At 33.9% G+C, this 26,028-nt stretch overlaps 4 protein-coding genes across 4 annotated transcripts; 2 read left to right on the forward strand and 2 right to left on the reverse strand.

The window, feature by feature from the left end:
* The first annotated feature begins 5,289 nt into the window (after window positions 1-5,289).
* On the forward strand, window positions 5,290-6,516 carry LOC132055390 (protein OXIDATIVE STRESS 3-like). Its single transcript, XM_059447188.1, has 2 exons — window positions 5,290-5,680; window positions 6,034-6,516. The coding sequence occupies exons 1-2, from the start codon at window positions 5,415-5,417 to the stop codon at window positions 6,320-6,322; spliced, it is 555 nt and encodes a 184-aa protein (XP_059303171.1). The 5' UTR covers window positions 5,290-5,414; the 3' UTR covers window positions 6,323-6,516.
* Window positions 6,517-6,783: 267 nt separating this feature from the next.
* LOC132058615 (uncharacterized) lies at window positions 6,784-9,647 on the reverse strand. Its single transcript, XM_059451071.1, has 3 exons — window positions 9,424-9,647; window positions 7,091-8,916; window positions 6,784-7,002 (listed from the first exon to the last, which is right to left on the reverse strand). The coding sequence occupies exons 1-3, from the start codon at window positions 9,497-9,499 to the stop codon at window positions 6,907-6,909; spliced, it is 1,998 nt and encodes a 665-aa protein (XP_059307054.1). The 5' UTR covers window positions 9,500-9,647; the 3' UTR covers window positions 6,784-6,906.
* Window positions 9,648-14,624: 4,977 nt separating this feature from the next.
* On the forward strand, window positions 14,625-21,022 carry LOC132055391 (hexokinase-1). Its single transcript, XM_059447190.1, has 9 exons — window positions 14,625-14,929; window positions 16,780-16,930; window positions 17,018-17,200; window positions 18,301-18,375; window positions 18,531-18,686; window positions 18,777-18,875; window positions 18,973-19,103; window positions 19,628-19,709; window positions 20,461-21,022. Exons 1-9 carry the CDS (start codon window positions 14,658-14,660, stop codon window positions 20,803-20,805), a joined length of 1,494 nt encoding a protein of 497 aa, XP_059303173.1. The 5' UTR covers window positions 14,625-14,657; the 3' UTR covers window positions 20,806-21,022.
* A 1,006-nt stretch (window positions 21,023-22,028) lies between these two features.
* LOC132055392 (auxin-responsive protein IAA26-like) lies at window positions 22,029-25,807 on the reverse strand. Its single transcript, XM_059447191.1, has 6 exons — window positions 25,479-25,807; window positions 24,999-25,357; window positions 23,558-23,838; window positions 23,035-23,173; window positions 22,387-22,451; window positions 22,029-22,285 (listed from the first exon to the last, which is right to left on the reverse strand). The coding sequence occupies exons 2-6, from the start codon at window positions 25,316-25,318 to the stop codon at window positions 22,263-22,265; spliced, it is 828 nt and encodes a 275-aa protein (XP_059303174.1). The 5' UTR covers window positions 25,319-25,357; window positions 25,479-25,807; the 3' UTR covers window positions 22,029-22,262.
* Window positions 25,808-26,028: the final 221 nt, after the last annotated feature.

The raw sequence follows: 26,028 nt of genomic DNA on the forward strand, positions 1-26,028 counted from the left end.
CCCTTTTCCGTTTTCATTTTGTATTGTTGGAAGCCACCAAATTTTGTACTATACATCTTCATGTCATGATTCACTTGTTTGATTTTCCTTCAAGCAAGTAAAGCGCTTATTTTAGGCTTAGAAATTTTGAAGCCTCAAATTTATTAATTACGAGGATACATGGCTATTTTCCCACTTTGGAAAATCACTGAAGTCGTAGCTGAAGAAAAATAAAATATACTGTAATTAATAACTTTATGTCTCAAAATATAAACATGTGTGAAAATTTATCACAGGTTTAAGACTTCTTATTATGGTTATGTTTTAGATCACTAATTTCATTAAAGTGTGATGAATATTCATGTAATAACAAATCAAGACATACAGAGTAGAAGAAATCCAAGAAAGACAGTACCTGTCCACATGGCCTTGGTGGGATGAGAGGATAGCTGTTTTCGGCAAAAACTTCAGTACCACATTGACCGGTAAGCTGAAAACAATCTTCAGGAATTCGTCATGTCGTGACAAATTAAGGTCCTGAATGAAAAACAAAAATGGTCACTGATTCTTAATTATTATGTACGGATCGATCAAGTAAGCCATTTTAAGCGAAGTTGGATCTAACTGAAAGATTAAGAGGAGCACAAATGAAAATGTACAATAGCGTGGGTTCAATGTAGAAGAAATTGCACGGTTTTCCCTTCAAATGGACTGGTCTTTAATTTTTGGCCTTTAAATGAACTGATTTTTACTTTTTGGTTCCTTCAAAATCTAATTTATTCCAAGCGGAGCATAAGTTTACCCAAGTTCTTTAAGGGTGTAAGACACAACTTGCAAGATATAATAATGTCAAAATATAAATTGATGTCCCGCAAAAAAAATTATTTGTCTTGAGAGACCAAAAATTAAAAACCAACACAAAATAGGACCAAAAGTGCAAATGACCCTGCAATATGCACATGAGAAATGGATCAAGATCAAAAGGGCAATGTTGTATGGGCAATTAGCAGGAATCCCTTTATTTTGGGGTGGAATTTTTGCCCTTATTTTGGGTCTTTAATTTTTGTCTTCGTTAACCTCCTCGATTGCAGTGGTTTGAACCCCATTCACCAAAAATTAAAAAAAAAATTCACAAGAATGCCACCGCAAAACTCGCCTTCTACCTTGAGCAGTAGTTTGCGGTTAAACTCTCGCTTAATCGAAAGTGTAGACTTTTGAGGCAAAACTCTACCTCAGGCATTAAGGCAGAGTTTTGTCTTATACCTCAAGGCAAAACTCTGCCTTAAAGCCTAACTTTGGCCCGAACATGTCTTTTTTTTTTTTTTTTTTTTAATGGCGAAGTTAGTTCGAACTCCAAACATCAGCCAGACAGAAGGGACACCAAAAATTAAAGACCAGTGCATTTGAAGAACACTCCGTGCAAAAAAATGATGTTGTATCCAGCACCAAGAGAGAAATGACACAGGAATGTTGGGAAAGTTGGGAGTCTGAGCCCAAGCCCATATACCAATTTTAAAGTTTGACTAATTCGAATTCACATTAGAAAAGGTCAAATAGAGTAACTGATTAAGAATTGATAAGTACTTACCACTTCATCATAACGTTTAATCGTCACCGTTTCATAATCGAGTCAACGTTCACATTACAGTTATTGTTCAAATGGAGGACCGAGATAATATTCTTGTTTCAATTTATGTGGCATGATTTTATCTGGCACAAAACTTAAACGAGCAAAAAGACTTTTGAAATTTATAGTCATAAACATGTTATGTTATAAAAGCAGAACATCAAACATTAAAAACAAAACAGAAAGTTTAAAACAAAATTATTTTTAAATATATAAAATTGATAGTATTATTCATAAAACGGATTAACTGTTACGTAAACGTAAAATGGAAGGAAGGAGTAATATATTTGGATGTTCTGCTAAGGGAAGTTTGGGAAGAAAGTATACATGTGCCTTCAACGTGATTAAATGGTCGCCCATCACGTTCTATGTTGTTTTTTCCCTATCATTGATTCTTCTTCTAATTGTTCCTTGTAGTGTCTGCAGCTCATGTGGTGCTAAACATAGAAGAATTATTGATAATATCGGTCCAGGTTAATCCTTTTCCTTTGTAGACAAAAAGTTTTGTGGTCTATAATGAGCTTTAGGCAATTGGTCTTATCCCTTGTGTCAAATAGAACATGGGATAAAGTTGACTTGAGTTTGGTTCAAATTTCAATTTTTGGTGTATATTACTTCCTTATCGTTAGAAAATGATTTTACTTTTACCCGTAATCCGTAATAGAGCTCTAACTTCAGTAAAATTTTAAAAAATAATCAATATTTAGGGGATTAATTTTGAACATCTTTTTTTATCAATCCAGAAAATATATGACTTCTTTCTTTAAATAATTTCTCTCTCCAACAATTCAATTTAGAGGTAATAGAAACTACTTATCCAATAAGTTTCAATTGAATTTCTTAGTATGAATTTTCCAAAAATTAAGAAAATAGTTGAATAATATTTGAAATGTGTAGTAACCTTCTAGGAAATTGGCAAGGTCATTGTGAACTTTTCAATTTTTATCAATAGAGTAGGGGAAAAATAAGGGGAATCCTTAAACGTATAATATAACATTTTGAAAGTATTATATGATTGAAAAGTTTCATTTCTAGAAAAGTAGCTATCATGTTGACACAAGCCGAACAATTTTGACTATTCAATTTGAAACCGAGTGATTTGTAGCTTATCTTCTTTCATTTGATCTGATCAAATCTTTCTAGACTTCTTGTAATTATTCAACTTTTCCAACTTTCTCATATTTTAAATCAATAATTTTGAACATTATGTTTTTTAACAAACTCAATATGATAAACTACTCAATTATTTTGCTTCTAGTAAACGCGCAAGGCAAATGATTACCTTTTACTTTATGAGGATGAAGACGTTAATAGTTATCTTCCTTTTATTTGCGTTGCGTGGTTATGTTGTATGTCTTAGGGAAAGAAAGTTGGGGATAATCTCAAAAAATTTATAAAATAAAAACAAAAGGCGGTCTGAATTTTTGGTAACAAGGGACCCGCAACCGCCATCTTTAGTATGCATTCCTCGGAAAACACTTGTGTCATAGTCTGCAAATCACATAGAGAAAGTAAATCGCATTAGGCAAATCTCATGTGACGAGCTCGACTGAAAAAGTTGTTCGCGGGGGAAATCGATCTCAGGTGTCCGGTTGGTCTGAAAATTTTCAAATGAGAAGCTTCAACAAAGGGAAAAATATAAGAGAAAGGGAGTTCAGTGCGAGTACATGATTGAGACGACGATTCTTTCTTATCTTTAACTACTATTTCTACGAGTTTATCACTCATTGTCCTCCATACGTTAATGTATAAATTATACAAAAACAAGAAACAGAAAGGTGCATGGATAAGGTCGGTGCAAAGTTGTGTTGATATACTTTTGAATAGACATATTTTATTCTTATCTGTATATCCTTCACATTATATATAGTCTTTTCACTTTATTTTCTATACTATGGTACAGAAATTTTTAAATACGAAAACAAAAAAGAATGAAGCAGAAGAAGAAGAAACATAGATGTTAGGAAAAAAAATCGGTGAAACATCATTGGATTTCTTAAATAAAGCCCAAAATATTGACATTTTCAAATTCGAGTAATGTTCCGTATGAGGAGACTAACGAATGTAACTACTTTCACGCCTTTCCTATGTAAACTAATGTTTGACTCTCCCTCCTTTTTCCCCTTTTCTATTGCTTTCTTTATTTTATATATATTTATAATATAATAACTTCTAAAATTCTTTGTAATGTTGACAATTTCAGAAATACAAGTTTAGCCTTATTTAGTACTCCTATATACGTGTGTGTTTAGTTGATCCTAAATTGAAAAACTCATAATTTTCTCACTATTAGATAGCACAAAATAACAAATCACCCCATTTCATGCTCTCGTGGTATACTCTCAAGTCAAAAATAAGTGTAGTCGAAAAAAATCATTAAGTATCGTTAGGTATTTATTTAATTACCTTTTCTCTCCTCAAATTACTATTTATTTCTGCTCAGGCTTTTAAGAAATTTGATAAATCATTTATTGAAACAAGAATAAATTAGAAGAATATTAATATTTTTTAATTTTTTAAACAATATTTATTTGATTGAGTACTTAATAAGAAGTTTGGATTGGTTTCCTTTTAGTCTCGTGCCTGTGCATGGTACTCGTATGGGTATCCGATTATATTTGGATTCATACCGGAAAGTCCCGTATTAAGAATAAAGCGTTTTTTTAATCCCTCCCAGGAGCTCCCCCTTTACTTCCTTGATGTCAAAAACGCACAACGTTCAGATTAGAGACGGAGGGTGCTTACCATCTAAGTAACTCCCTCTTGCCATGATAAAGCGCTTCATAATAAAGACAATTCGTATTTAGTAGAGCTGGAATTTGAAATTGGTGTTACTTTGTGGCTTTTTATAAAAAGCAAATGGAATATTCTTATGAGATATATCTTTTTTGCCCTTTATCAAGGGGGTTTCAAAATTTCAAAAAGATAAAGTAGGTAGGAAAAGTGGCATGCAACAATGACCCTCATGTCTCCCAGTCAATGATTTTATCTTCAACTTGTTTCTTATCATAACAGCACCAGAAGAAAAAAGAATATGCTTTTTATATTTGTGGACTTAGCTGGTGACTCGGATACTGATGGCTAATATATATCATATTCATAGTCACAGAGCTTATCCTCTTCAACTTAGTGCAATTTTAAAGTCAAGACATTCATTTCAAACCATACGACAAGATAACGTCGAATCTCAGGATAAGGCCTAATAATATTTTTTCACACACACATTTTCAATTCCAAATTAATTATAAGAATTCCTCTATTATCACACTAATGTTCCATCTTATATCCGTGCTACCTTATTTCACTTTTAGACACGTATACGAAACGGAGTTACAATATTTGATATGTGTTCGGACGAATCCAATAACTTTCGCTTAATCTTGTGTTTATAGTATTAAAATAATTCATTCAATATATACAAATACTTAACTGAAAAGTCAGCAATTAAAATGCGGTATAGATTAGATAGTACATTCAAATTCATAAATTTCAAATTTTAGCTCCGTGTTTGCGCGTGTAACGATTTCTGTGGGCAACATTTGTTGTTTTACATGTGTCACTATTTTGTTGGGGGTGTAACGGAAGTTTCTGTATCTTAGCTGTCATAAAGTCCCAAAAAGTAAATGTTAATTTATATCCACACATTATCTTCTGCTATATGCCCACACGTATATAAATGCCTTCCTAGACTTCACAAACAATCCCATGCTTTCTTTGCATGTGTATTTAACCAAAGCTTTTGCTAACTCACAAACATTATTATTATTATTATCTCAATCTGCTTATTCAATTTCAAGAAATTGCTCACATGGAAACCCAGATGAAGAATCAAGATCAACATCAATTATGGATGATAGATGAAGGACATGAATTAGATCATGGTGAGATATATGATAACAGCCACTCATCTTCATCATCACTTTCATCATCCATTGGTGAAGGATCAACCATCTCCAATGGATCTACTTGTTCATCTTCACTAGACACAACAGATGATGCATCTTCATCATGTTCACCTAATTCTGATGAAGCTTTGTATGACTTATCATCCCTCATGTCACAATTACCCATCAAGTAAGTGCTCTTCTCCTTTCGTTTTATATCTCAATTTTTGACTGAACACGAAGTTTAAAGAAGAAAAAGGTGAAAAGAATGCTTTTTGATTGAATTACAACTTAAAATGATCAATCTTGTTATCATGATAAAATTTGATGGTGAAAAGCTTACTCTTCTCCTTTGATTTTATGTCGCAATTTTTGACTGAATACGGAGTTTAAGGAAAAAAGAATGTATCTTTATGACTTGCAAGAGTTTTGATGGTGAAAAAGAACGTTTTTTGATTGAATTACAACTTAAAATGATAAATCTTGTTATCATGAGAAATTTTGAAGGTGAAAAGCTTATACCTTTGATGTTATGAATTGCAGGAGGGGACTATCAAAGTTTTATCAAGGCAAATCACAGAGTTTTACGTCTTTATCAAGAGTGACAAGCTTAGAAGATCTTGTCAAGAAAGAATCACCTTACAAGAGAAAGATGAAGTCTTGCAAGAGCTATGGTGCTGGATTAGATTCTTACAAATCATATACTCTTCCTAAGGCAACTATATTGAAGAAAGCCTCAAGGAACTCATCATTTTCAGCATCTTGTACTAATGGAAAGGCAAGTTTTATCAGCAGGAGCAGGCCCCCTCTGGTTCCTGTGCATAGAACCTAGGGTATTGTAGTATCATGTCAACTTAGGATTATTAATCCCACCTCCATCAAAATGGACCACAAAAGATGAAAAAGAAAATAAGGAGACAGTACTATTCAACAGAGAGAGATTTAGATAGAGAGTTTGTGATTTAGATAGAGAGTTTGTGTATACTTCAATTTTGATATGTTATTGCAGAAGTATATTTATTTTTAGCCCTTGCTGTTTAATGTTTATGGCCAGTTTATTTAATCGTTCACAAACATTTGGATCCCATGAGAAATTCACACCCATTTTATCCAAGCAGAATAAGCACTTCATTCCCCATTCCCAGGAACTTTTGAATTGTTAAGTCTTCTTAGAAGGACAGCGTGGCCTCAATCTCTCTGATAATCATTAATGATCAATTAATTGAATTCTACATTGAATGTTGAGATTCATCATTTCCTACAAGTTACAAATTAGTTGCCTTGCACTTGATAAACTACGAAATCATCCCTACAATTTGAACTGAAAGAAGATCAAAGTGTCAAATACTATGAAACAGCAGAGATGCTGTTTCCACTAGACCAACAAATTAAAAGCCCCCCACAGTCGTTATTCATTCAAGGGGACATGCCAATTCGATCTCGAATTCGACTTGATCTCCTAACTGGGGTTGTTAACGCCACCTTCTTGACCTCTTCTCCATCTTTCTCCACCTGCATTCAGAAGCAAACAGTTAAAGATTGTAGCTTTCCATTAGAATTTAAACAGTAGGGGAAAAAAGAACTTAATTTTGTAGCATACCTTTTTCTTTAAGATCTTCTTTTCAGCTGTAAAGCTTCCATGTGATAGAGAATCTGTTAGATCAATAACCGATGGCTGAGCAAGAGGTACAACACCTTTAGATAAATTAGTGTTGCTCCCTTCTGCTTCAATCATGCTGTTTTTCTTAACACAGCTTCTAAGGGAGCTGCTGCTCACTTCTCCAACCATCATTTCACCTAGTAGTTCAATCTCAGGTGCACTGATGTGGCTGATCTCTTTCGATGCTTCCTTCGTTGGACCACACAAAGATGAAGCTTGTGTAATGGATCCAACGGCTGGTGTTCTCTCAAGGATCAGTGGTTCATGAGAAGTTTCAGGTTTCCTCTCAAAGAGTACTTCTCGTTCAACACTAGCAATAACTGGGTTGTTGAGTATTCCAGCTTGAGTTGTTGTTTCAATAGAAGCTTTTGGTTTCCTTGTAACATAGATGGTAGCCAAAGATGCCAAAAGCACTGAAGCTGCTGAAACTCCAATGATAATAACTGCGTTACTCAGTCCAATTTCTTTGACTTCAGCATTCTCTGACTCTATCTCAATGTCAAGATTGCTGGTTTCAAATTCGGTGTCAACTTCTTCAACTCCTGATGATACTGTCTCTGATATTTCTTCTTCTCCAGCGATTTTTTCGACCTGCTCAACCTTGTTGTCAGCTTCTTCTGCTTGCTCAAATTTGTAGCTTGAATGAGCAGCACAAGCATTTGAAATGTCATCAAGCAATGGTTCAAGATTGAGTGGTATCTGATAGATATTAAGATCCTTCTTCTCGAGAACTTGATCCTTCTGCAGCTGCTCATCAGAACCTTCAACTTCTTCCTCATCCACTTCATTGGAACTAGTAAATTCACCAGCAGCTGTTGACATAATTTCCTCCTCTTCATCATCATTTACAACACTCTGAGTAAGTTCAACCTCTGCGCTTTCCTGATCAATATCAATATCAGCACTCAGTCCTTCCTGTAGCTCAGCTTCTTTTTCCATTTCAGCACTTTCCACTTCCAACAACCCCACAATATCTTCATCAAATTCAACCGCATTAAGTTCATAATCAGCGTCTCTTTGACTCAACTGATCCACATTTACACTTTCACTCCCGTAAATTTCGTGGAAAACAGCTTCAAAGATGTTCTTGCGAATCATATCGCCAGAACCTGAACTCACCACAAAGTTCGTGGAAGATAAATTTGCTCCTGACAGAAAGAAAACAACCAATAGAAGCAGAAGTTTAAAGAGCCCTTTCAAACTCCATTCTCGGTCCACAACCTCTTCCATTTCTTCATCATCATCCTCAACACTAGCCACCACATCTTCATCATTCTCCGGCTCCACATTATCTTGTTCTGGAAGATTTGAGGGATCTTGAGCTTGCTCCAATAACCCTTGATTATCATTACATTTCTGAGGATCAAGAAGGGCCTCACGACGCCTATTTGGCTTATAACGAAGATATTTAGGCCTAGGGCCAAGGTCATTAGTGAGGGGGTCATATGGCTTATATGAGGACTCAACAACTGAGTTGTTTTCTGGGTCATTATCAGATTCAGAGGCATAACTGTAGGAAGAAATAGGTAATTTTCCAGAATGATGAGAGGTCGAATTTAGGGATTTTGTTTTAGACCCAAGATTTGAGGATTTGTGAGGAGGAAGGCTTTCAAATGAGCTGGAAATTTCATTCCTTTCAGCTAAAATTTTCTTTCTAATTGGAACTGAAGCTTTGGAAGATGCAGATATTGTGGGTGACATGAAATTCTTAGTAGTCATGGGTTTCTGGTCAAGTGGCTGCTCATTTTCATTCGTTTCTCTTGACCCTATTAACAGAAAACAAGAAACACTATCAACAAAATAAGACAATTTGTGATGAATACAGCTATCATAACTTCTTAGGTTTCAGGAACTTGTTTCATGATCATATCTTTTCATAGTCAACATAAGTTATTCTAGACAATTAGGGGTTGATCTTTTCCAAATATGAGAATACAAGTTTGATAAAGTGCAAAAGAACTTCGTAGGGTTTCATGATTCTATTTATGGGTGAGCTTAATTAGTGTAAATATTCGTTTCTCTTGACCCTATGAGCAGAAAAAAGAAACATTATCAAAAATATGTAATGAATAAAGCTACTATAAATTCTTGGATTTCAATAATTTCTTTCAAAATCATATCCTTTCACAGTGAATACAACATATTGTCCAAGTATGAGAATATTGAGTTAAGTGCATCAGTTAAAGAAATTGCAAAAGAAGGAGTACTCTATGGTTTAAAGACTCAAATTTATGAATGAACTTAATAATAAACAATAGTGATTAACAACATACCGGAAAGGGAAGGATTTGGAACTGCAGAAGAGCTCAATGGTGGAGTCTCTTTCAGTGGAATAGCACCCATATCCATATTTCTTTGAATAATCAAATAGTAGTATTTATTTCTCTTGATTTCAGAAATACCTCTCTTTTTTTAAAAAAAAAAGTTTGGGTATATATGAATAGTGAGGGATTAACAGATATTGAGGAAGGGAAGGAAATGAACAAGATGACCGTTGGGAGTTGGTAGCATAATAATTTTTTAAATCTGAAAATATGACCGTTGGGGCATGTGGACTTGTCAGCACGATTTCGTATAATTTACGAAAATTTAATGGGCTGCAAAAAATAGCCCAGAGATTTGGACAAGCTTTGAAGACCGAGTTGGGGTTTGGGCTTCGTTTGTCTAGCCCAAGTGTGGCATCTGAAGATTCAAGAAATTGCATGGTTTGTACTTCAAAGTGGGTTGGTCTTTAACTTTTTGTCCTTCAAAATTGACTAGCGGGGCATAAGTTTTTTAAGGGGCGTGGGGCATAACTTGTAGGATATTATGGTGCGAAAGTATAAATTTTTGTCCTTGAAAAAGTTGTTTGTCTTGAGGAGAAAAAATTAAAGACCAGTACAAAATATGGCCAAAAGTGCAAATGTTTGCTTTTGAAGATCCTTCACTTCAATTGATATTTTTCAGGAAAAGTAGACACTATATAAGAAATTCAATCTTTCACTGAGATTATGAAAGACTTGACATTCCCTTGTTTTACCCTTGGAACTTGGAGATTGAAGAAGATCACTTTATGCAGCGATAGAGGCAAGATCTCTATATATTGATAGATACGGGAGACTTGAGTCCTTACGGCATATTTTACGCTACACAACAGACCACCAAAGTCTATAACAAAAAAAAAGTTTAATTTTTATTTCATTGTATTTTTTATTCAGTATGAGTATATACCTAATGTATAAATATTGTATAATATGTTTATAGTCAGCGTGTATATATTATAAACATTTTATAAATTGAATATACATACTACAGAATATTATGGCTAAGAGTGAAATATTCTTTTAGTTGACTGATTAAAAATATTGTAAGATCCTTAAAATAGAGTCAGCAGCAAATGTCATGCGAATGTTAGAGGCTCTTTCGTGAAAATGGCAATTCCCCAGCCTGTGAAAACGTCAACGATCTATTATTCATTCAAGTTGAGTGCGGTCAAAGTAAAAGGTCTTAAAAGTCTAACCTCTTTGCTTGGTAATGTGGTTGTTGTCAAAATAGTTGAGAGGCTTTTTTTTTTTTTTTCCTTTTCTTTCTTTCTAACAAAACACTGAAAAGTAAAGTCAAAGAAAAATGAGAGTTTAATAATAATTCACGCACCTAATTTCCTTTTTGATTAATTGGCCTAATAAGTAGGCGTTTGGCCATAGAAACCAAAAAACAATTTCACTTTTTTTTTGAAATTTTTGAAGTTGGAGTTGGAATTGTGTTTGGCCATAATTTTTGCAAATAATATTTGGTTGTTGAAATGTACTTTTCCTAAAAAACATGAGATATGATTTATATCCCCCAATTTCTAAAAACTAGCAAAACGACCCAAAGCAATTAATAAACATAACCAGTGCGAGAGAAATAGCAATTATACTTGAGATCAGTTTATAGAGTGCTCAAAACTGATGGTTTCTTTCCATCAAAAGGCTGCAACTGGAAGACTTACTGGTGTACACAAAAAATATAGCATCTCTATTTATGTTTTTATTGCAAAATTCTCACCTGCTTTTTTTTTTTTTCCTTTTAGAGGCTTTTTAGCACATGATGTTCAATGTCGTTGAAGTGGAGAGCAACAAAGTTGCCTCTTGACCAGTGAAAAAAGTTGTATGAATTTTTAGGGTAAAAATTGAGCAACATAAAAACTTTTGGGGTAAAAATTGAAAACAAAAAACAAAATTAAAGGTCCAAAACAAAAAATAGAAAAAGTGAAAAATAAGGTTTTGTTTGTTTTCCAAATTTTGAAATTTTTATGGCCAAACATCATAAAGTGAAAAAATATTATGGAAAAAAGGGAATAATTCTCGTGGCCAAACGGGTCCTAAAAGTTCTCAAATTTGGTGTATCCCACTCATATTTAGGTTTATCTGTCACTATACCATTACCTCGACGCATTTCTACGTTGTGTTCTAATTTTTTATAGTTGGAGGCTTGGAGCAATAAATAATAGATAGGATTAGATTTTTGTACAACTTTTTTTCTATAACCAAAAAAATTTCCATGATCGTCATTGTAGAGTTCGAAATTTGATGATCACTCTTTTATCCTCCTCCACTAAAATATTTAGCTTTGTATGTATAGTTCAAATTGGTTATGTGAGCCTAACCTTCATATCAGACATTATGCTCTTAGTACTATATGATTTCCCCGAGCATATTATTTTCTTTAAATGATAAGAAAACAAAGGAAAACATTATGTATCGTCAATTTGTACCCAACTCAACCAAATAAATATGAAAATTAGGAAACAAGAAGTTGGAGAGAAAAAAAAAAGACACGTGATGAGATATTTCTTATATTGCCCTACTCCCCTCCCAACAAATTGGGGGGGAATGACGTATTTGGCTGGCTGCTCATATGTTGACATCCCACAAATATAAAATTTTGGAAAAAGTAAAATCTAACGATTCAAATTTGTTGTTCTCCACAAAATATAAGAGCAAATAATTAGAAAAGTGTAACGAGTTCATTTAGAAAAAGGTTGATTGTTCCTAGAAAAAGGTTGGTTGTTCCCACTTCTTTTAGTTTCAAATAATTCTGCGTGTCGGAATCGGATAAATATGGCATATGAATATATGATAGATATAAATATATAATCTCAAATCCTAGCCATAAAATTGAATGTTAAACTATTGCTATTACTTATTATATGAATAAACTATATAATCAGTTAATATTATCGAAAAATGACAAAATTAGTTCCTTAAAAATTTATTTAAAATAATATTTTTAATATAGTTTCGTATATATTTATCAAAGTTGAATACTTTTGGTTTCTTATACATTTAAGCAACACACCGATAATTAATTTCAAGGAATTGGTTCATGAGGAGCAGGTGAACGCCAGTTAAGCTGAAGAAATATAACTATCATTATGAATTTTAAATATAACATAAATCAAAAGTGTTCTGTGTTCATTTTTTAAATAAACATATGCTATAGTAATTAAACTTTTCAATATAAATCTAACTAAGGTCTATTTGAGCAACTGCCAAACATAAATGACTTTTTTTGTATGTCATTTACTCTACCATGATTCACAAAATATGTTATCTAATTATTTAGTATTAACTGTCATTAAAGCTAAATTAGTTAAATTTATATTTTGATAAACATAAACTACTATTAAAATTGCTCAATCTACATTTGACAATTCTAGAGCAACTACCAAACATAGGACTATTTTTGTGCCATTTTATCTACCATGATTAATAAATTATATTTAATTTTGATAAACATAAAGTATTAAAATTGCTCAATGTACATTTAAGACTACTCTAGACCAACTACCAAACACAAAATACTCTTTTTTTTTTGTCACTTTCTCTACCGTGATTCATGAAATCTTATTATTTAGTATTAATGACTCTTTCTTAAATGCAAGATTATCTAAATCTATATTGGTCATAAATAGATTAAATATATCCTCATCCAGTTTGCCTATTGAACTTAAATTTTTCCCTTTTCTCGTTAAACCAATTTCATGAAGTATAAATATCATTATATATTTTAATCTAACAAAAAAAAAAAGGTACTCAATTTTGATAATCATAAATTATGAAAAATGCTCAATGTACATTTAAGACTATTTTAGACCAACTACCAAACATAAATGACCATATTTTTGTCATTTTATCTACCAAGATTCATGAAATCTTATATTATTAGTATTAATAACTCTTTCTTATAGCTAAGATTAACTACATCTAGATTGTTCATAAATAGAGTAAATTTATCCTCATCCAATCTGTCTCATTGACCTTAAATTCACCCACTTTTCTCGTTAAGTTACTGAAGTGAGTTCCTGATCCCACCTCATTCATAACAAACACAAACACAAAACAGCCCTCTAATTATTTATTGTCCTTAAAAACCACATATATCTCCCCAAACTTCATTTCTTTTTCTTTTCTTGTTTTTCATTTTTCCGGTGGACCAACTATCAAATATACAGGACTACTTTTGTCATTTTATCTACCATGATTCCTAAAAATATATTTAATTTTGATGAACATAAAGTAATAAAATTGCTAAATCTACATTGAAGACTATTCTTGACCAACTACCATACATAAATGACCATATTTCTGTGGTTTTATCTGCCAAGATTCATGAAATCTTATTATTTAGTATTAGTAACTCTTTTTTAAAGCTAAGTAGGCGTTTGGCCATGAATTTTGAAACCATGGTTTTCAAGCGTTTAGACGATCGTTTTTTATGACAAGTGGTGCTAAACCCCAAATCACGATCTTCCAAAAAGGCATGATTTGGGGGTTTGAAACCATGGTTTCATTTTTTAAATATAAAATTTAATCTATAAGTTTATATTTTGTAAAAAAAGAACCCATAAGTTGGTAGATATTTTTAACAATTACCCCCATCAATCATTTACCAATTTCATTAACTTCCACGAAATTTTATTTATGTCTACCAATCTTTTAATTTTGTTAAAAAAGTCCCATAGTTTAGTTTTATTTATTGGAACTAAAACTTGATCAATTGATGTTGTATTTTTAGAAAGGTCTTCTAGTATTAATTTTGAGCCAGTTGTTATGAATTAGCGTATTAATTTTATATTATAGTATGATCGCTTCATTTGGTAAGATTGTATAAGCTAATTGAGAATGTTTTGATAATTTTCTACAAATTGTGGGATTTTTATATCTATAAGAAAAATCCTTAAAAATATCCAAATCGTGCCTCCTTGTACGATTTCAAACCATATCCAAACGGGGCCTAAGATTAGCTAAATCCATATTGGTCATAAATAGAGTAAGTATATCCTCATCCAGTGTGTCTTATTGACCATAAATTCCCCCACTTTTCTCGTAAAATTACTGAAACTCCCCTGATCCCATCTCACATAACAAAAGTATAACAAATACCCCTGTAATTTACTATTCTCCTTTAAAAAAAAAAAAAAAAAAATATCTCCCTTTTCTTTTCTTGTTTTTCCGGTGGACAAGACAAGACAAGACAAAGAAAAATGAAGAAATCAACGGTGGGAGTGGCGGTGGTTGGGGCAGCAACGGTATGTGCAGTGGCAGCATTAATAGTGAAGCATCGTATGAATAAATCAAGTAAATGGGGACGTGCTGTGGCTATTATTCGTGAATTTGAAGAAAAATGTGTTACAAAAGATTCAAAACTTAAACAAGTTGCTGATGCTATGACTGTTGAGATGCACGCTGGTCTTGCTTCTGAAGGTGGTAGTAAGCTTAAAATGCTTATTACCTATGTTGATAATTTACCCACCGGGTTCGTACAAAAATGTTTTAACTTTTTTATTTTTACCATTTGGTGAAATTAGCGGTGATAATTTGTCTGTTAATGATTGGTGTTATTGATTCATTGATGGAACGAAAAAAATGTCTCTTTTGAGTAGAAATCTGAATCTTTCTTTGTTTTCAAGAATGAAGCTTAGATTTTTTTATTTTATTTTTTCAGCTTTGGTGCTATTTTACCTTAACTTTTTTACTCATTGCTTGTATTGATTGGTAATTTTTAGCGGGGATAAGTTGTCGTTAATGATTGGTGCCATTTTTAGGTAATTTCTTTTTTTTAGAAGAAATCTGAATCTTGCTTTGTTTTCAAGAACGAAGCTTAGATTTTTTTTTTCCAGCTTTTATAGATTTTAAGACCTTATAGATTTGTGTTAAAGCTAATCTGTTAAACGTACTGTTACATAGCATTTTGCTCTAGCAAGAACCTAGCTTTGTCGTTAATGAAGATTTTTAGTATTGTACCCATTATATTTTTATATTTTGCTCAATATGCTTATTACCTATGTTGATAATCTTCCCACCGGGTTGGTACCAAAAAAATTTAACTTATTGTTTGCATCGATTGATATTTAATCTGTTGTTTTAACATTTGGTGAAATTAGGGGTCATAATTTGTCGTTAATAATTGGTATCCGTGTCATGAATTCATTGGTAGAAGGAAAAAAATTGTTTTGTTTGAGTAGAAATCTGAATCTTGCTTTGTTTTCAAGAATGAAGCTTAGATTTTTTTTCAGCTTTGGTGCTTTTCTTTACCTTAACTTTTTTACCCATTACTTGTATCAATTGGTAATTTTTAGTAGTGAAATTTTGTTGTTAATGATTGGTGGCATGAATTCATTGGTGGAGGAAAAAAAAATCTTTTTGAGTTGAAATCAGAATTTTTCTTTGTTTTTTTTAAAAAAAAATTGAAGCTTTGATTTTTTTTTCCAGTTCAGCTCTTATAGATTTGGCTATGATGGGTTGAATCTAATTTGTCAAATTTACTGTTCCATAGCATTTTGTTCTAGCTTGATCGTAGATTAAGTTGTTGGCGTATATTCCTAATCTCTAGTCAATCTGGACGAGCTAAGGGGAGTATGAATGTATTAAAAGATCACACTTTCTTAGGGTTTGTTCGGTATGAAGAAAATGTTTCCCATGGAAAATGTTTTCTAGGAAAGTAAGTGGGGTTCTTGCTTATTTTCTTGTGTTTGGTATGTAAGAAAAAAAATAGTATCCTTAAAGCATTTGTATATAATATAGAAAATGCTATCGGAGGTGGAGGTGTGGGGATGGGGCTACGGTAGTAGGGGTGAAGATGAGGTGTGTTGGAGGGTGGGGAAGATACAATCAATGTGGAATGCCAATCGTGGAACTTGTTTTCCCTACTTCGACCAGGGAAGTCATTTTCCTCATTTTTAGGAGACTTCTAGTTTCTTGTTATCTACTGCTTTGTGTGTCCTGTGTGGTTTATTGAGCTACTCATCGATGTGCTATAACGTTGAGATAGCTGTAAGCCAGCACATTGAGCAGCTCTGTTAAAAGCAGTGAACAAGCTATAACTAAATTTTGCTCGAGCATATACCTGGACATATCCTGAGTTGAATTTGATGTGTAGAGCATTGTCTTCCAGTGGTTGTGATGTGTGATTTGCAGCTGTTGTTTCAATTCTGAATGTCAGTTTTATGGTGCTCTTTTGAAACTGCAATTAGAGTATACGGCCAAGTCGTGTTATCCATGATATTTATTCAAGTGATTTGAAGCATTCTGTTTAGTGGCTGGTCTAAGCCCATTGTAAACCGAGGATATGCTAAATGTTTGTTCATCAATACCTTTTTAATTTAGTGATGAAGACGGCGTCTTTTATGCATTGGATCTTGGTGGAACGAATTTTCGAGTATTGCGAGTGCAATTGGGCGGAAAAGAAGGTGGTATTGTTCATCAAGAATTTGCTGAGGCATCAATTCCTGAGAGTTTAATGGTTGGGACTTCAGATGTAAGTACTTGATCTATTGAGATGTTGTAGCCTGCTATAATGTTTCACTTCATTTCTTTTGAACTCTTATAGCTGACATGATTTCAGGCACTTTTTGACTATATTGCGGCAGAACTTGCAAAATTTGTCGCTGCGGAAGAGGAAAAATTTCATCAACCTCTTGGTAAGCAGAGAGAACTAGGTTTCACCTTCTCATTCCCGGTAATGCAGACTTCAATCAACTCTGGGACTATTATGAGGTGGACAAAAGGCTTCTCCATTGATGATGCGGTATGCATTATCCTCCCTGCTTTGTATTTCTTGTTTATTGTCCTTGCATGGTGAACTATCCATATTAACCTTTAGTTAATTATGCCACGAGTAGTTCTAGCCATCCCCTCTCTACAGCTTTGTTGTTTTCTTTCCAATTTGATTTCAATTTATTCTCTACTAGTTCTGAAGATAACATAGAGAGTGAACGGTTTGCTTATCCTAGTACTGACACAGCCTGCTGATTTATATTTCAAAATTTATGTTAGGCTTAGACGTTAAAATATGATTGGCCTGAAAGAAAACTTTGATTGTAGGAATTTTAAGATTTCATCACCATTTATGGAAGCAGTGTTATTAAAAGTGTGGCTAAGCACTGAATGTTAGGTGCGACATAAGTTTGGCATTTCGCCTTGTAGACGGTTATTAAAATTTGTATAGGTGGCTCAGTTGGTTGAGCATGGGGATTCCATAATGGAGGTCTCAGGTTTGAAACCTCCTGCCTACGATAACAGAGGAATTTGCCTTTTTGGGTCGAGCTCGTCGCGCAAGGCTTGCCTAGTGCTGGTTATCTCTCCTGTGTGGTTTGTGGGCTATTGCACAGGAGCGGGATTTACCCTGTGCTCACCCGAAGGGTAGCGGCTGCGGGTTCCCTTGTCATAAAAAAAGAAAAAGAAAAAACTGCATCAGTCCATCTGAATTAGATACTTAAAAATTATCAAATCATGTCTCCCTATTTTTCCAGTTCCATAACATTATCTTTTGTGTTTATGCTTTTTGCTTTTCTTGGTAAAGTTCCAACAGATCTTGGTCTTTTTTATGCTTTTTGCTTTTAAAAATACTAAATGGAAAGCTAGTATCGTTGTTCCTGTTCTAGATATTCAGTATTCAAAATTAAGTCCCTCATTTGGTTAATGAGTATAAACAAGTGCTACAGCAGATATGCTTTCAGTGGATATATTATATTCCCACTATAAACAACAATATATAACCTACTGTCAAATGAATGGCACTCAATTGTTTCCGTTGTCAATCCTGTAAATTCTATGCTGAGGAAAAATCTTTCTTTATGAGATTTAACAAAATGCAGAGCTAAGTTTGTACTAGTTGCTTGGACGTAGGTTGGCCAAGATGTTGTTGGAGAACTCGAAAAAGCTATGAAAAGAAAAGGCGTCGATATGCGGGTCTCAGCTCTGGTGAGTTTATCTGGCACCATGGTACCATGGAGGAATATTATTGCATTTAAGAGTGTATGAAGAAAAGAAGGATACTGATAGAAGTGCTTATCATAAAAGTATGTTAGTACTGCTTGGTTGTATAATATTGATTTTGATTAGTGTTTTAATGAAAGGTGAATGATACCGTTGGAACGTTGGCTGGTGGTAAATATACACACAAGGATGTAGCTGTTGCTGTTATCTTAGGTACAGGAACCAATGCAGCTTATGTGGAACGGGTGCAGGCAATTCCAAAGTGGCATGGTCCTGTGCCAAAATCTGGTGAAATGGTTGGAATCTTTTCAGTAGCTATTGATCTATTTTTCTGTCTGATACTATCGCAGAAATAGTTGCTAAATCCATCATGTGTTTTTTTCTAGGTTATCAATATGGAATGGGGTAATTTTAGGTCATCCCATCTTCCCTTGACAGAGTATGACCATGCGTTGGATAATGAGAGTTTGAATCCTGGTGAACAGGTGATTGTTTGTCTGTTCTTATAACTAATAGCTGTAGGCTTGCTTTATGTTTCGATTAATTAGAGTACCTGAGGAATATTTTCATTCATCCTAACAGATATTTGAGAAGATGACTTCTGGCATGTACTTGGGAGAGATTTTACGCAGAGTTTTACTCAGGGTGGCTGAAGAAGCTGGTGTTTTTGGTGATGAGGTTCCTCCAAAGCTCAAGGAAGCATTTATATTGAGGTACTTCTTTGTAACTTCAGAAGTGCTGATGCATAATCTTTAACAAGAAAACCTAAAGAAAGATATTCATTTATTTAGTGGTAAACCATAACATCACCCATGTTTCGTAGAGAGCTCAGGGCCCATATTATCAACTAGCTTGGCAAATCCCTTTTCACCCCTCTAGTTGGCTGTTGTCTCAAGTGTTGAACTTGTAATTTGATTTTCACTTTGTGATTAGATGAAAATCTTGCAAGTTACCAATTGCTCTCTACTACAGGTCTGGATAATAAGGAATAAGGTGAGTGGAACGTCACAGAGCTAAGGTTCAAGGAAGTATATTTATGTTTCTGATTATCAAGCAGTACTAAATAATGAGATGGAATTTGCAATTAGAAATCCTTCCATGTAATTTAATTTTAGTTTCTAATTCACTTGCGTCGCATGTCCTTTCTAGTTTCCTTGGTCCCTGAAAGTGTCTGTCTTTTTTGTCCGTTTGTCCACGTTCAAACAGCTCATGTGAAAAAATGTTCATCAATATGCAGGACACCTGATATGTCTGCTATGCATCATGACTCATCCTCTGATCTGAGAGTGGTTGGTGACAAGCTGAAGGATATTTTAGAGGTAAGCCTTCCAACACTTGCCAAAAAAGAATTGTTGTCATTTATTTGTGTCTTTATACTGAACAAGTTGATAAAAAATAGGAAATTAAATAAAGGCCTCTTTTTACTTCCTCATTGCCTATGGGTAACAGCATATTACCTCTTCTTGTAAAGTAACATTCGCAAGAATACATGGTGATCTTTATTACCTCTTCAATTCTGTCACTCGTTTGCAGTAAGTGCAAGGTTTTAGCCCCTAAGGTAGCACCAAACAACAACTCGATATACGTATACAAGAAAATTATTAGACAAAAGCTGCTTAATGATAATCAAATAGAATAACTGCAGAAAATAAGTGAAACAAACTTTTAAAGCACCCAGCTTAGAGCTCTCAGAAGAAATGCTCTCCAATTCTATGTATTATGTTTGGAAAAGAATTATTTGATTACAGTTTTGTGTACGGTATCTCTTAAACTCTGTACAGAAATGCAGGGAGAAAACTCTTTGCAAAATGTAAAGGAAGAACTTTTGAAGGTCCAGGATAGCTTATTTGAAATATTATAACATTTCAAGATTCATCTAATAAAATCATAGAATTATTTTGTAAAAAAGTTGTGGTTTTCATTTTCCTGGGATAAGGGAAAAGAGATTGAAGTATTGATATTTGTTTCCCATCAACAATTGATCTAAATTATGCTGTAACTTTACTTCTTGATCATTTATTTTCACATCACCAAACATGAATTCACACTACTTTTTATTCTGCCATTTAGATATCTAATACCTCTTTGAAGACGAGGAGATTAGTAGTTGAGCTGTGCAACATCGTTGCAACACGTGGGGCAAGACTTGCAGCTGCAGGAGTATTGGGCATCTTGAAAAAGATGGGAAGAGATACGCCCAGGCAAGGTGGTCCAGAAAAGACGGTTATAGCCATGGATGGCGGATTGTATGAGCACTATACAGAATACAGGATGGTCTTAGAGAACTCTTTGAAAGAATTGCTCGGAGAGGAATTGGCAACGAGCATTGTTTTTGTGCACTCCAATGATGGCTCTGGCATCGGTGCTGCTCTTCTTGCTGCCTCTCACTCAATGTACCTTGAAGATAAGTCTTAGGAGTGATCAATTCCATATCTTGCTAGAGGAAACTACCTGTACCTTTTACATTTTGCGCTCTAGCATTTTGTCTTATTTTGTCTCCTTTATTATACCACCAAATGAAGTTAATAATTTTCCCCAACCTTTTTATCTCTAGGCGATTTTTCCTAGAAGTGCCTACAAAAAGTGGCACACTTTTTAATCCATTTCAGCACCGTTGGTTTGCCCTCTTTAACTTTTCTGTTTACTATTGCAATCAAATTCAGAGGTAATAAATTGGGGGAAAATCAGCAGAAATAAGTAGCCAGTTAGTAGGCATGCTTGCCTATCAGCGCGCCATGTAGTCTTATTGTCCTTAATATGTTCAGCCATTAGCTTTTTCAGATTTGCTCTCAACTGTCTGTTAGTGTTATTCTGGATTTCCAAATGATTGAGGGAGCAAAGGGGGAATCTTTCATGTTTAAACTGTGACCCAGTTTTCCAAACTAGACACTACTATGAGCTTCTATGTAAACAGATTGCTTATTAGAAAATCTGAACCCAGCAAGTTGCTGATGAACTTAGCAACAAGCATTAAGAGTTTGCTGTAGATTCTAATGTGCTGTGCTATCGACAAAGACTATCGGATTCGTGTCTGAATGAGAATTACACTGAACTTGGGAAAATAGAAAATGAACTTATCAGGTAACTGTAATTTTCATAGTGCTATCTACTCATCAAAATCAAATCAACCTGACTGGATGATCTTCAATCCTTAATTACTGATGGCATACAGATTTCATCGTCTAATTTTGTGTTTTAATTTTTCTTTATAATAGTGGTTGGCTTCAAGTCAACTTGTGTGTACTCTGACTAATTCATATGGTATACAACTATACATGTTCACACAGCTGCTGAATAACTATCTAACTTACCCACAAAAACTAAGAATTTTGCTAATATTCTAAATATTAATTCACTTGAAAAGTTCTCCTTTGTTGTGTTCAAAGTGTTGGAGTCGTCCAATCTTTGTGTGTAAATTTGAACATTATTTTTATCGTTGTGAAGAAAAAAAAATTATATTCATGCCTAGAGATCTATCTTGATAACTCGAGAGTAAAAGATAGGTAAGTGGAGAATTGGAGCTGTACTCGTGTAAATTTGAACACTATTTCTCTCCTTTGTGAAAAAAATAACTATAATCGTTGATTGAATTATTCTTTAAACTTTAAGTTAGATAATCCAGGTTAAACATAATAATCTGAAGGTAGCAAGGATTTTTGTCCAATGGATGCAAAGGGAACAGACCATCTTACTTAAGAAAGCAATAATTCTTTTGCCTTCCAAAAACACAAATATTAGCAGTAATATCATAATTTACATCAACTTTTTGCTTCTGCTACTACTTCAATAATGAAAAACTTCCAATTCCATGCAAAACAAGTCACTCTCTTCTCTTCAATAATCTCGTTAGCTCATTCATATCATTAGGTCAGCTATCCCTGCTGCTTAGTTCCACCTGAAACAAGCAAATTAAAAGCACCAGTTTTAGTTCCCACGTTTAATTTGGAGCAAAGAATTGTATACACAAATCAAATATAGTAACGATTTGGAACTCACGAGTAAGTGTAGAGAGTTCAGAGCTTTTCAACACACGCAGCCTTTTCACGGTGGACACAAACATGCTGAAAACGTCACACATTAAACAATTTTAGAATAAACCGAAGAAAAAAAAAACAGCTACAGGAATAACTTCTTGAAGACCAGAATCTCCAAAATCAATATTAAGGTTTCACTAATATCATGTAGTGTACTGTAACCAAATGCCATAATAGAATTCAGAAATGGGGTTTTCAATTATAAGTGCGACTCTTGCTTCATATGCATGCAAATTTTTGGCTTGTTTGTAAGACTACCATAACTAGAAAGCATTGCTACCACTACAACTACGTTTCAGTTTACACAAGTTGGAGTCTGCTATATTAATCCTTACTGATCAGGTCTCTCAAACTAGGATTATATACTAAATCGACAATACAAAATTAAAAGATTCAGCTTTTTGTCCTATGTACTTTAGCTAAGAGCCTAGGAATTCTTTCACAGTAAAGATGTCTAGCTCTATGTTATCCTAATATATAGAATATGGAGGCATTAAGATATGCTAATGCTAATGTCAGAATATTAAAAGAGCAAGCAATAACTTAATTAGTGAGAGCAAATTAGTGAGAGCATCAGATCCATAGATAGAGATATAGTTAAGATGCTTACTGCCAAGGGACATCCCCAACAAGCATCCTGTCACCTTCATTATCCTCATATACTAGAGTATATTCCCCACTTCCATCCAATAATCCACTTATCGCTGTCTCCCCTTCTTCCTTCTTCTCACCAGATGGATCATTTTGAGCTAATTACACAGCAAAATAAAAAAGTAAGAATCTTCATGTTCAAGAACCCTTCTTAATATCAAAATTTTAAATGGTTAGGCACAAGTCACATGTTCAAACCCTGTCGCAGACAAAAACTTGGTATTTAAGTGAGGAAGGGTAAAGGGACGAACCTGTTATCCTCGGATAGCTAATTAATAGAGCAGCAAAAGAAAAGTTAGAATTTTTAATTTCAAGAACCCTTCTTAAAATCAAGATTTTGAACGGTTAGGCACAAGTCACATGTTAGGACCCCATGGCAAACAAAAACTTGGTATTTAAGTGCGGAAGGGTAAAGGGACGACCCCATTATACACAGAGTGCGAAAATCAAGATTTTAAATTGCAACAGGGTAGATAAGTAACCTGCAAGAAGGCCTCTAAAAAGTTGATCAACAGCAGAAGAGAGTTTGTCATAGCTGTCATAAGCTTTGAGATCTACTTTCCTTCCAATAGGAATACCATCCATGTTGATCTTAACAAATAATCCTTTTGTCTGACATATTTCCATTGGTTTTTCGTTGGCACTCTTACTTGGGACCACCACATTTTGTGTCTCAGTTGCAGGTTTCACAGTGCTGCTACTTGCAAGATTCTTCCTAAATGAACGAATTGGAGGCCAACCCACCACTGGTGCTGGTGCAGTCCTATTTTTTCCACAAAAAAAAAATAAAAAAAATTAAAGCAACACAAGCTAAGTTAGTCCAAGGAAATATATACAATAGCCCCACCAACTTTAAATTATTACTGACTATAGAAGCCGAAAGCGAACACTAGGAAAAATTTAAACCACCACTAAGACAGGGCATCACAAGTCATCTTTTGGGTGAACAAAATTAATGTTTAGGGGCTGTTTGGTTCAAGTGATTAGGTGGGTTACCCAGGTTTAAATTTTGAGATAAAGTTTATCTCATGTTTGGTTGAAGGTATTAGTTAAAATCGGTATTAAAATCGATTATAGCCTTAGAAGGTGGGACAAGTTATTCAAGTTATAGTCCTGGTTCTAACCCCACAATTATAATCCTGGAATAACCCGATTTCAAACCAAACAGCCCTCAAATTTTGACATCATCGGGTTAAATTGACCTCTAACAAGAACTCTTTAAAAAGAAGTAGTTGTGTGAGACTTTCTTTGTTTCACAAAAAAGTGGACTCATGTATAAGATTTTGGGTCTACTTTTTTGTGAGACAAAAACAAGTTCCACACAACTATGTCACTTAGTTTGTCAATAAAATTCCTTTCAACTCTTCATAATTACTTGCTACAATCCATTAAATTGAACAAAGTTTTACGCAATCACTGTATATAACCTAAATCCGTGAAAATATGCTAAAATAAGGAACAAATTTCCTGAAATTCCGAGTAATCAAAACTTGTTTACACGGAATGATGTATGTTTACTTATAACACGAAAGGGACATGTAACAATCAAAAGTAACACGTCTCTAACATGATTCAACAAATTTACACATAACACAAAAATAGCTAGCCACGTAATTTAGATAAAGAACCATTTGCTTGACTTACACAATAAAACAAAATAGCAGTACTGTAAATATTATCAACAATGAGCAGGGATATTCAGTTTTTTTTCAAAAATTAGGTGCAATGAATAAAAATGAATATAGAAATACTCGTGCTTTTCAAATCACATAACACTAGAACAGACAACATTATTACAAAGGTTAAAAAAAAAATAAAAAAAAACAATTCTGCATGGACCACAGAGGTATACTGACATGGTGTGTAATAGTGAATATCCTCTGTCAAAAAAAAGAAAACAAAAAAGGGAAAAAGCTGAGTTACCTTTTCTGAGAGGTGTTGGGTACAGTAGCTTTTTTCTTGTCTGTGTTCTGCACATCTGTTGTTTTGGAACAACCTGTCTGTGATGATTCCTGTGCCGTTGATTGAAGTTGAAGAAATGATGAATATTTCTGGTTTTGGTTTCCATTGTTGTTAGCCTTTGAGTTTGAGATGTAACTAAAAGGGAAACGGGTTTCATCTTTTTCATTAGACCAGTCTCCATTAGGAGGACCAAGCCTTAACTCAAGCTTTTTCTCTTCAGAATTTCCATGGTTTGTTTCTTCTCCTCTTTGCATAAGCCATTTTCTTGAATAACCCTCCATTTCTACAACAATAATGAAATATTCTACCTGACAAACTTCCTGCATAAAAAAAAGGTCACAAGAAAGTTACATTCAAGAACAAAATAATGGTTTAAAACATGTGTTGGCATATATACGGGGGAAAAAAGTGATGGAAAGATGAAGAGTACTCGTGTTGTACCTTGAAAATCAACCAAAGCTTGAACTGAGAGAAACCCACATATTAATGGAGAAAAAAACCTTGTATAAATGCTCTAAAACCAAGAAACAAGATGATCTTCAAGAACCCACAAATAGCTAATATACTTTGTAATAATACCAAGCTATATGTCAAACCCAAAACCCCAAAGAAACCCCACAAAGAAAATTACAAGCAAAGGAGGACTAATAGTGAGTATATTTTTTTTTTTTCCTTTTTCTTGGATGAGAGTGAGAGTGGGGTTTTATTTATCTTGTGAGTTTCAAGAGTTTTAATGAGAGAAGATGTAAATGGTAAAGCTAGAAAAAAGAGGGAGATATAAGTATATGTATATAGAGGAGATTCGCTTCACTTAAAGGGACTAAAACAGCAAAAACGGAATTGGAGGACAATGCACGCAACCACTAACCACCAAAAATATTTTTTGTTGCTGTTTGTTTTGGTTTCAATATCAGCAAAGCGTGCTGTGCTGACCACCCTTTTTCACCTTTTTCCTTTATTATTATTATCTCTCTCTCACACACTTCACTTT

The sequence above is a fragment of the Lycium ferocissimum genome, chromosome 5, assembly GCF_029784015.1.
Source record: "Lycium ferocissimum isolate CSIRO_LF1 chromosome 5, AGI_CSIRO_Lferr_CH_V1, whole genome shotgun sequence".
Classification (NCBI taxonomy): domain Eukaryota; kingdom Viridiplantae; phylum Streptophyta; class Magnoliopsida; order Solanales; family Solanaceae; genus Lycium; species Lycium ferocissimum.

Bases quoted from the DNA above. Each gene is read 5' to 3' on its own strand.
- LOC132055390 (XM_059447188.1), top strand. From the start codon at position 5,415: ATGGAAACCCAGATGAAGAATCAAGATCAACATCAATTATGGATGATA. The intron at 5,681-6,033 runs GTAAGTGCTCTT...TATGAATTGCAG, and splicing joins ATGTCACAATTACCCATCAA to GAGGGGACTATCAAAGTTTT.
- LOC132058615 (XM_059451071.1), bottom strand. From the start codon at position 9,499: ATGGATATGGGTGCTATTCCACTGAAAGAGACTCCACCATTGAGCTCT. The intron at 8,917-9,423 runs GTATGTTGTTAA...TTCTGTTAATAG, and splicing joins TCCAAATCCTTCCCTTTCCG to GGTCAAGAGAAACGAATGAA. The intron at 7,003-7,090 runs GTATGCTACAAA...TTCTGAATGCAG, and splicing joins AGAAGATCTTAAAGAAAAAG to GTGGAGAAAGATGGAGAAGA.
- LOC132055391 (XM_059447190.1), top strand. From the start codon at position 14,658: ATGAAGAAATCAACGGTGGGAGTGGCGGTGGTTGGGGCAGCAACGGTA. The intron at 14,930-16,779 runs GTTCGTACAAAA...TTTTTAATTTAG, and splicing joins GTTGATAATTTACCCACCGG to TGATGAAGACGGCGTCTTTT. The intron at 18,687-18,776 runs GTTGGAATCTTT...GTTTTTTTCTAG, and splicing joins TGCCAAAATCTGGTGAAATG to GTTATCAATATGGAATGGGG.
- LOC132055392 (XM_059447191.1), bottom strand. From the start codon at position 25,318: ATGGAGGGTTATTCAAGAAAATGGCTTATGCAAAGAGGAGAAGAAACA. The intron at 23,839-24,998 runs GTAACTCAGCTT...TGGAAAAAATAG, and splicing joins CCCAACACCTCTCAGAAAAG to GACTGCACCAGCACCAGTGG. The intron at 23,174-23,557 runs GTTACTTATCTA...CTGTGTAATTAG, and splicing joins TTTTAGAGGCCTTCTTGCAG to CTCAAAATGATCCATCTGGT.